The 10560-nt window shown below is 34.9% G+C and overlaps 2 protein-coding genes across 2 annotated transcripts; one reads left to right on the plus strand and one right to left on the minus strand.

Annotated features, from left to right (window-relative positions):
- The first annotated feature begins 700 nt into the window (after positions 1-700).
- Positions 701-3589, plus strand: LOC132031121 (receptor-like protein EIX2). Its single transcript, XM_059420989.1, has one exon. It carries the CDS (start codon positions 816-818, stop codon positions 3453-3455), a length of 2640 nt encoding a protein of 879 aa, XP_059276972.1. The 5' UTR covers positions 701-815; the 3' UTR covers positions 3456-3589.
- Positions 3590-7106: 3517 nt separating this feature from the next.
- On the minus strand, positions 7107-10335 carry LOC132029293 (peroxidase 27-like). Its single transcript, XM_059418606.1, has 4 exons — positions 10119-10335; positions 9641-9829; positions 9399-9564; positions 7107-7716 (listed from the first exon to the last, which is right to left on the minus strand). The coding sequence occupies exons 1-4, from the start codon at positions 10329-10331 to the stop codon at positions 7310-7312; spliced, it is 975 nt and encodes a 324-aa protein (XP_059274589.1). The 5' UTR covers positions 10332-10335; the 3' UTR covers positions 7107-7309.
- Between the last annotated feature and the right edge of the window lie 225 nt (positions 10336-10560).

Raw genomic sequence — 10560 nt, forward strand, 5'->3', positions numbered from 1 at the left:
TTTTCAAGTAGTAGACCTAGTAAACTGAGCATTGAACCCTCTATTTAACTATCCATTTGAAACTACTTTAATAAATGGCGGAATAGTCCGGAAGATTCCTATACTTAATATTTTTTAATATTTTGATGTTTGTACTTACATATTTTTTAAGTGAATCTCTCTACCCATCAAAAATTTTCACGCATATAAAGAGAGTAAACATGAAAATTTAGAATAACAGTGATTAAAATGAGAATTGTTTTTTATAAAAAATAAAAATAAAAATCTGAAACTCTTTGTTCTTCCGCCCACCCCACCCCCGTTTCTTTCCCCCTAGCCCACCTTCGTCTTCCCCTTCCCCATCCCATCCCCCATTTCTTTTTCCCTTTCTCCCCCCCTTCCCATTTTCACCACCTTCACAACTTCAATCAATATTTGAGAAAAATAATTTTCATCTCCCTTTGTCTTCCTCGTGTTTTCTTTATACACAAACCCAAAAATAGAGAGAAACAAATCAATAATTTTCAGGTGGAGTTTCTTTTTTTTTTTTTTTTCATTCTCTGCTTTCTGCTACATTTCATTGTTGTGTAAGCTTCATAAATTTCTGAGTTTCCTCTATATTTAGCTTTTTGCTCTACTTTTTAATAGATTGATTAATGCTCAGTTTCCTTTATAATGCTCAGTTTTAAAGGGTAGAAGAGTTTAGTTGGCAAACCTGTAAGTACGAACACCGGGATATCAAAAAGTGTTAAGTACAGGGCCTCCCAGACAATTCCGCCTTAATAAATTTCGCTTTGATAATCTTGATTTTTTTTATCAGAATTCCATTACCGCTCATGGAAGGTGTGACTTTATATTTTTTTCTCCTTCTTGGTGTTATTTTGGATGGATTTTCCTGTGTGCAAACTAGTGCTATGTATTCAGGAGTTCATTGCATTGAGAGTGAAAAAAATGCTCTTATAAAGTTCAATCATGGTTTCAAGAATCCATCACAGAGCATGTTGTCTTGGATGCTCGAGGAGAACTGCTGCAGCTGGAAAGGTGTTGAATGCGACAACACCACCGGGCACGTCATCACTCTTGATCTGCGCAAGCAATTGTTGCAAGGTGAGTCCGGGATTTCTTTGCCTGACTTACCCTATTTAAGACACTTAGACCTGAGCCAAAATGATTTCCGCGGGGCACAGATTCCTGAGTTTATTTCCACTTTCAAGAACCTAGAGTATCTCAATTTGTCAAGTTCCAAGTTTGGAGGAACAATTCCTGAACATCTTGGGAATCTGTCACGCTTGCAGTTTCTTGATCTCAGTGGTGATTCTTCACTCCGGGTCAATAACCTTCAATGGCTTCAGCACCTCTTCTCTATGAAGATTCTTGACTTAAGTGATGTTGACATGAGCAGCGCGAAAAACTGGCTACATGACATCAATTTGCTAACTTCTCTCTCAGAATTACGTTTGTCTGCTTGTCAGCTTGCTACACTTTCTAAATCGCTTCCCGCTTTTGTGAATTTCACATCCTTACAAATTCTTGACCTTTCATTAAACCATTTTTTTGCTCCGATTCCTAGCTGGTTGTTCAATACAAGCCACAGTCTTGTTCATCTTAATCTCACAAGAAGTGAGCTGGGTGGTTTACTTCCAAATGCCTTTGGCAACATGCGTTCACTTAGAACTCTTGATCTTTCTGGGAACTCTCTCGTACGCAACCTTCCACATTCTTTAGGGAATATGAGTTCAGTTACCTTTCTTAATCTCTCAAGAAACTCCTTTACGGGCAATTTACCACCAACCCTGCCATCAAAGCTGAAATACTTGGATTTTTCTGATAATCTAATGGAGGGTCCTTTAGCGAGAAGCATCACACAACTTAAGCAATTAGTTGTCCTCGATGTTTCTGGGAACTCTTTCAATGACTCGATTACAGAACATTTCTTGAATTTCACTGACTTGAGAGTGTTAGATTTGTCATCCAACTCATTTATCCTCAATCTAAGTGAAAATTGGATGCCTCACTTTCAACTTGACTTTATAAGCCTGCAGTCTTGCGGACTAGGTACACAGTTTCCCCAGTGGATTCAGACACAAAAGGAGTTGTCATTTATTGATATCTCTCGTGCTAACATCTTAGGTGAAGTGCCTGATTGGTTCTGGAATCTTTCTGCGAAGACATATCACATAGACCTTTCGCAAAACAATTTCACAGGGGAAGTGCCTGAATTGACAGAAAGAGTTAATCTTACAAAATTGGACCTGAGTGAAAATAATTTTCATGGTCCTTTGCCTCATTTTTCACCCAAGATGATGACCTTGATTTTGGCAAAGAATCTCTTTAATGGTACTATTGCTCCTGTATGTGAATCACTTGTCATGAATAATTCTCTTGGTCTTCTAGACCTATCTTCAAATTCACTATCAGGACAACTTTCAGACTGTTGGAGCTATGGGAATAATCTGGAATTATTGAATTTAGCCCACAATAACCTATCCGGGGAGATACCTCATTCAATCGGAGATCTTGCTAAACTCTTCAATCTGCAATTGCGGGACAACATTTTCTCCAAAAATCTGCCTTCATCATTGAAGAAGATTGCTGGACTAAAAATTCTTGATGTTTTTGAAAATAGTTTATCTGGAAATATATCACCTTGGTTAGGGGAGAGTTTAAATACTCTAGAGATTCTTGTATTAAGCAGAAACAAGTTTGGCGGAAATATTCCCTCGCAGATTTGCCAGCTTAAATACCTGTATATGTTGGACCTTAGTTCCAACGCTCTATCAGGAGCTATTCCAAGGTGTTTTGAAAATCTCCACACCATGTCCGAGGTATATGGTCCCTATGCAGATTCCTGGAAGTCTGTGGCAATTGATCTAGCGGAGAACCATTTATCAGGGGAAATTCCCATGGAAATCACCAGCCTTACTGCACTGAGGTCTCTGAATTTATCTAGAAATAATTTCACAGGAGCAATTCCACGTGACATTGGCAACTTGCTAATGTTGGAATCTCTCGATCTTTCCAGGAATAAGCTGTCATGTACCATTCCTCCCAGTATCGCAGAAATGTACAGTCTTCAGATTGCAGATTTTTCTTTCAACAATTTGACAGGTAAAATTCCATCTGGACGTCAATTCGATACCTTCAAGAAGAATTCTTATGTGAAGAATTCTTATGTTGAGAATCCAAACTTGTGTGGGTTCCCAGTCTCACGAGTGTGCCCCGATCATTTACTTGAGGACATAACGTACTGTAATAATGAGCAGGAGGTGCAGGCCGTTCAACACGGAGAAAACAACAACTGGCTCGAGGAATCTTCGTTCTACATTAGCATGGGAATCGGATTCAATACAGGTTTCTGGGTATTTTGGGCTACTCTAATGTGGAAAAAGTCTTGGAGACATGCCTATATGAGGTGCCTGGAAAACATGGGCAACAATATTTATGTATTTGCTGCTACCAGATTGAAAATTAACTAGCAGCAATAAAGGTGAGCAAGAGAAACCATCAAAAAGATTGAAGTTTGTCCAAATCGAGCTACTCCTTTTACCTTCCTGTATCTTTTCTTATATTTGGTTTTGTAAAATCTTCTTACTTATTATGTTTTTGTGTATTGCTTAGTTGCATATTTTCCTTTACGTTCTTCATTTTCTTTTATAATATTTCGGCTTGTGCAATGAAAGTAGCTTGACACTTTCAGTTTTAATGAATCAAATAAACAATTCATATAAACATAACAAAAGAGCTAGTGTAATACTTGGACTTGTCGTGGTAAAAATTTATCTACACCCGTTATTTACACTAAATCATACCCCCCCCCCCGCCCCCCGTTCATATTATATGGTGTTTTTACCGTCCGATCCGGTGTTATATCTTTCTTTGATCCTTTTCCGGTTTACAGGTGTCTTGAGTTTTTTATTTAAAAAATATTTTAGCATTTACCATTCAATTGTGTCTGGGTGGTTGCCTTTGTTTACATTCATGTCCCAGTACTACACTTTGTGCATATGATCAAGTCTATAAATAGATGGTTTGTGGATTCAATTTAAAAGGAATTAATTGTAGGGTCTCTGGTCCTTCACCCATTGGTTAGAGTGAAAGTTGCAATTTGAAGGTCAGGATTATAATTTGCACAATAAGAGAAACGATAATCTTTCATCTAAAAAGTACTAGTTCAGTGAAAAGATAAATAATTTGTTTCAAATTATCTTAGCATCTTAAGAGTTGTGTCGAGTATGTGATAAGGAACTTTGTTTTCAAATAAGACTTGGTTCTTGGAAACAAGGTTCTTGGAAACAAACTCAAAAAAAAAATATGTTTTAGAAATGACCAAAAAAAAAAAAAAAAAAAAAAAAGGAAAAGAGCAAAAAGAAAAGAAAACTTAAGCGGGGAAGTTGAGGCGGGTTTATGCAGGGCGGGTTGAAAACATAAAAAATTGCTAGGTTGTGAGTTCTTGCATGTTAAGACTAAACCTAACTTGTAACTGCACCGCCCCATTGCCATCCCTAAATAACCATCAAGGAGTAAATAAGTTATAACACATTAAACTAACAAGGGAAACCTTTGAGAACCACAACACATATTTTATGAAAGAAACATAGTAGAGATTGATCATGAAATTCGTCAACTGTCTATAATCTACTTATCTACACTTGTAAACACCTAATAAATGAAAATATGATTTTGAACATAAACACTGATAAGCAAGTGGTTGACTTTCGTTTCCAGGATCACATTCAAAAACATCTTTTCAAGACCTTAATGAAAATGAAGTAAATAAAGTGATAAATAAGAAAAATAGCTGTACCCCAAACGAAGAATGTTATTTTGGGACTGCAAGGATTACGTTTCAATAGTTACATTTTTGTTTCTTGATAAAAGAGGGAATAAGCTCCATGTAACAAAGATACAAGATGTACATACCATAATAATAAAGCTAGGTGGTATTTCTAAGCCCACCATGGAGCATCACCAGTTCTGAAGTCTGTTTCAACCCATGGGACAAACACCACCTTCCCATCATCAATGTCTGCATGAGCCAATGCCAAGGACTGTGCCAACCAGAAAAACAAAATGTTACTACTAATTATAACTGTTTTTCATTTTGACGGAGAAAGTAGAAAAAGGAAAAAAAAAGAAAAAGAAAAAGAAAAAAAAAAGGCTGAATATGTTGACAACCCCTTAAACTTGCCAGCAAATATGTACAAATTATTAATTTAGAACCTAAAAATTTCAAAGTACTAGAATCCCGAACATATAAGCTTTCAAATCCTAACTCCGCATCTAGGGGTTGGGGGAGGGCGGGAGTAAGGATAGCACGGGCCACATTCAAATTAAGGATGTTGTGCTAATATTAATGTCCGAACCCTTGACTAAGGGTTGATATTGCCTCTAGCCAAGTTGTTCAGAGGCAAATTCCAAATCCAGAATCAATGAGTTTACAGTGAATGGGATCTTAATATATGTATTCATTTTTAAATTCCTTTTTACACATTTATACATTGTTCAAGCCAAAAGCAATGAGACAAGTTCATCAAGCAACACTCAATTTACAAAGAAATTATGATACTAAAAAAGAAGGTACGAGTACCTTTAGCCTTCTGTAAGGGTTCGGGTGCCAGCCTGCCAGGTGCATGAGTTTTGAGCCATTCAGTTGCAACGACATCATTACCTAATGCATCTTTGGCAACGGTACCACCACTACCACCTCCTGAGCTGTTGATCGATTCCGAATGGAACGACAAATCACGAGTAATAATTAGTAACGCGGACAGTATGGGATCAAGTCCGTCTAGTGATACAAAAGTATAGCATACCAATAATTCTTGCATATAACAGCCTTTTCTCTCCTTAGATCTTGTTAAGATGAACGAATATCAAGTTTTCAGGCTTATCATTTCAGGAAGGTTTTATTTTTGAGCGTATAGGATATCTTCCAGAGTATAAAATATAATCGAAAACACAACTAACTTAATAAAAATTAACTTATGGTCTACAAGTGAGACTCAATATTAATTACAACATATATGTCTTTTTCTCTTCAAGTCCTATACAATGAATGACAATTTCAAAATTACAGCCAAAGTAGTTGATCTTTCTTAACGGATAGTTTTCTGAAATTTACAGAGCTGATTGTTAGAAAATTGCAGTTAATTGGTACTGCAATCCTGTCCAATTCAATTAAGAAGGCGTCTAATTTCTTCCAGAAAAAAGAAAAGAGTTAAGGATAAAAAACACACCTCAAGTATTACCTTTTGAGAGTTTCCTACCTAAACTATTGTTCTATTATCCATCTCAACTATTGTTGTATTATAAAAAATGGGTAAAGATCCATTCCCAAAATCAATGAAACAAAGCTCGTTCAAATTAAATAGTCAATTGTTTTTCTTTTTGAAGTAATCTAGTGCAGCCATGGGCTGAGCTAGGATGTCGTAAGGGGGTTCATTCGAACTTAATCATCGAAAATTTACACTATATATACAAGGTTGAAAATATTTCTTATATATATATAATGGTTAATGAATTCCCTTAGCTTCTTCATATGTCTACTTTTTCTTTTTATATATTTTGAGTCTTCTTAGTGAAATAATGGCTCCACCACTAAGTGTAGCAAATAAAGAAACTTGCGACTAATTAATAAATAAACCACACACTTTGCTTTTATCAAAATCTCGAAATAACTGTACCAAATGAAACTCTTTAGAACTGTATATCACGCTCACAAACTTGGGTAAGACGTGATTAATACCCAATTCTTAGTCTTGCTACCTATTGAATGAATCTCGACCTGTCGAAGTGCAAGTTTTAACTGAGCATTAATAATACTAATTAGTAACATGATAAAAATGGTAATTAATATATTATAGCAAGTTAAAATACGTCAATCATGTACAATACACAACTTAACTTCATCTTTCACACACCTATACAAACAAGTAATCATTTATTTATAAATTAGCTCGAACATTTAAAAAGTGCTTTTAAGCACTTACTTTAATTCAGCTAAGCAAAATTGGCTCCATGAATAAAATTTGTGATAAAGCTTATCTCCTAGTAGTATATTTTCAAAAAACAGTTAAAAGAGAGATTATTCGGATCATGTCCATGTATGCTAGTCTAAGCAAAATCACACTCGTATTAGCTCGATACGAACTGAATTACAAATTTACATGACATACAATAAAGATTTGCCACCATATAAGACACACAGTTCACGAACTAATAAATAAGAAAAGAAAAGCAAATTATTCCCCACAGAGATCCGATCCCCTTCAACATAACAATTCAAAAATGACTAAAATCTTTCAAGAAAAATAGCTTATCAAAGTTTCTCTTAGTTTATGAAGGCACAATGTTTTCGAATTTCGCCTGCTTTCCCAGTAAGGATTCCAATTTTCCCCATTTTCACTATTGATTCGCCAAAGTCCTTGAAGAAAATTGATCCATGTGGTTTTAATTGGGACAACACATAATTTTTCGTATGACTATTTGTAAGAAGAGCTGCATCAGATGCAAACAACCCTCTTCTTTTGGCAACCATAGTGTAATAATCAGTGTCAAAACTCTTGAAACTTCCGGGATCCATTTCAACAATTGTGGTCACATCATTGGGCTTACATTTGATCTTCAAACGGTTTATGTAGTTTTGGTCCATGTTTGGGTCGATGTCACCTTTGCCAGTGAAATTGTACAAACGGCTACTGAAGGAAAAGCAATGTGACATCCCAATTGTGTGTCCACCTAAATATGTAGGAAAAAAAGTAAGAGAACTCAAATTTTAAGGATGATTTTGGATTTCTTAAATTAATGTAACTCTTCGACGTGTAGTGGTTTCACTTTAATATCGATGTAGACTATTTTCTCGTTTTATTTTATGTCTTAGTTTAGGAGGACACGAAGTTTAAATAGTAATTAAGGAAGATTTTAAAATTTTGTAATCTTAAATAAAAGACATGTGTAATATCCAAAAACTCCCTTTGAATCTTGTACTCTTTCCGTCCTAAAGTAGTTGTCATGTTTGCTTTTCGAAAGTCAAACTACATGAATTTTGACAAAATATTTTAAGATGTATTATTCATCATCTTATAAGGAAAAAATTGCAATTTACATTTAGGGATGAATGGAGTAGTTCTACACGTGTCACGTGAGAAGTTGGAATTAAAGAGTTAACAAATATATAGAGAAAGTGATCACCAACCTTTCAAAAAAGACTAAGAAGGAAAAGGAAAGGGAAAATAAGACACGTGCATTTAAACAGAAAAAGTAATCCCTACTTGTCCAGTATTTAATTTGGCACACTCCTTCAGGAGCCATAAACAAAATGATAATTTTACTATATTATCCCTAATTATTACTAAGTCATCCAATGATTGAAATCAATCAAACATACTTTAAAAGTTGTGCATCCACTAACAATTTTTTGAAATTTTCAACCCAATAAGCAGAGGCAAATCAAGGATTTCAAGAGGATGGGTTCACCATTGCTTTTAAGATAAGATATAAAATTTCATAGTGACATCAACTTGGAAGAGCAAAAGATAATTAATTACATTTTTTTATGAAGTAAGTTGTCTTTCATCGTTGCGGCTTAGTGTCATGGGGGTTTTTATTTCTTTTGTCTTGGGACTTGGTAAATTAGAAATAAAGGGGAAAAAAAAAACATCTGATGTAATATAATAAAGAAACACGTTTTTTACTTTTGGGTAAATAGAATTATAGAACCCAATAAGCAGAGGCAAATCAAGGATTTCAAGAGGATGGGTTCACCATTGCTTTTAAGATAAGATATAAAATTTCATAGTGACATCAACTTGGAAGAGCAAAAGATAATTAATTACATTTTTTTATGAAGTAAGTTGTCTTTCATCGTTGCGGCTTAGTGCCATGGGGGTTTTTATTTCTTTTGTCTTGGGACTTGGTAAATTAGAAATAAAGGGAAAAAAAAAAAAACATCTGATGTAATATAATAAAGAAACACGTTTTTTACTTTTGGGTAAATAGAATTATAGAAAAAAAAAGATTTAGAATAATATAAAAAGGAAGGTTCAAAGGCTGCTTCAGAAAATAAAAGCAAAAAACAAAAACATGCAGGAGCTGGGGTTTGATCCCGAGACCTTGAGGATATTAACATAGCCGCTAACCAGTGCTCCATTCAGCCTAGTTTGACCATGTGTTCCTTCAGTTAATATTAGATATATTTTCAGAATTATACACATAATATATCGAGGTTAGTCGAGTGACCATGTGTTCACATGACCCAAATTATATACATAAATTCGCCCCTGCCAATAAGTAATAATAAGGGTAAAGTAGGAAAAAAATGGTAAATTATCTCTTGATTTTCCAAACTGAACAAGTAAACATGAACAACTATTTTTAATATACAGGATAAGGCAAAATTGCCGGAAGGAGTATAAATTTACCTGAAAGAACAACAAGGTCTTTTACATTTAGGCCCAGGGCACCAAATGATGTTTTGAGAGTAGTGAAGTTATCAAAAGGAGTTGGAAGGTTCCTTAAGGCCTCTGAGAGAATTGAGACTCTCCCATCTCTTCTTCCCAGGGGTACTTGCCAACTTGGTCCATTTATCTGAAACAATTAACCCATAAATTTAAGTGAAATGTTACTATTTAATGGATCGATGAATGTACTATTAATTAGTTACCAGTGAAACAGCGTCACGGGCAGCTAAGGCTAAAATATCAGAGCAAGAGACAGTGCCAGGACACTCTTTCTCTAAGGCAGATTTAGCAGCATCAATCACTTGGAACCCTCTTAGGCTTTGGTTTGGAATTGCATCTTTCTCTGCTTGATTTCCATTTGTTGAATTAAGTAGCACTGAGCCATCACATCCCTATAACAAAAAGAGAAAATAAGGAATAAAAACAAATCTTACATGAATATCTTTTACAGTATCAGACCACCTAAATGATATTTGCAGTTAAATCTGCTTAAAATGTGGAATTTGTAATTTAAAAAATAAGAGAAGTTACATGCTACAACAGGTAAATGTAACCTGATTGATGAATACTGTTTAAAAAAAGAATTCTCAAACTGACAATTTATATAACTCTTACGTATGTTTTAGTACTGTGTTCGACGTGAATAATCAAACAACTAAGACACAAAATCACAGTACTTACCCTAACAAAACAATCATGAAAATGCATTCTCAACAAAGGAGCGGCGAGGGTAGGAGCACGAGAAATGTAGTGAGCTGCTGTTTCTTTCACAATTGCCTCCACATTTGGACATGTTTTCTTATAGAACCCTACTTCCACTCCTTGTGAATTAGCAACTTCCCAGATGAAAAAGAGTTGAACAATGACAAACGAAAGAAATTTTAATGTTGTCATTATACTTTTTTTTTTCTTAACCAAATCTCACTGTTTTTATTTGCTTGAAGAGATGATTGGAGAACACAAATGAATGCCCTTTAAATAGTAGTAATGGCAGATGTTGATACCAGTCTTTGATTTGTTCAAATGGCAGAGCTGGTAATAGAAACTTGATATTAATATTTAGCAGTTAGCACCTTCTTAACTCAGCAATTATTTTTAATGTTCTTCTTCCTACTTAAATTAA

This window comes from Lycium ferocissimum, chromosome 9 (genome assembly GCF_029784015.1).
Source record: "Lycium ferocissimum isolate CSIRO_LF1 chromosome 9, AGI_CSIRO_Lferr_CH_V1, whole genome shotgun sequence".
In the NCBI taxonomy this organism is placed as follows: domain Eukaryota; kingdom Viridiplantae; phylum Streptophyta; class Magnoliopsida; order Solanales; family Solanaceae; genus Lycium; species Lycium ferocissimum.

Excerpts from the sequence above, each read along its gene's own strand:
- LOC132029293 (XM_059418606.1), bottom strand. The coding sequence starts at position 10,331 with ATGACAACATTAAAATTTCTTTCGTTTGTCATTGTTCAACTCTTTTTC. Across the intron at positions 9,830-10,118 it reads TTCATGATTGTTTTGTTAGG|GGATGTGATGGCTCAGTGCT; the intron begins GTAAGTACTGTG and ends TTTTTGTTATAG. Across the intron at positions 9,565-9,640 it reads CCCGTGACGCTGTTTCACTG|ATAAATGGACCAAGTTGGCA; the intron begins GTAACTAATTAA and ends TAATTGTTTCAG.
- LOC132031121 (XM_059420989.1), top strand. The coding sequence starts at position 816 with ATGGAAGGTGTGACTTTATATTTTTTTCTCCTTCTTGGTGTTATTTTG.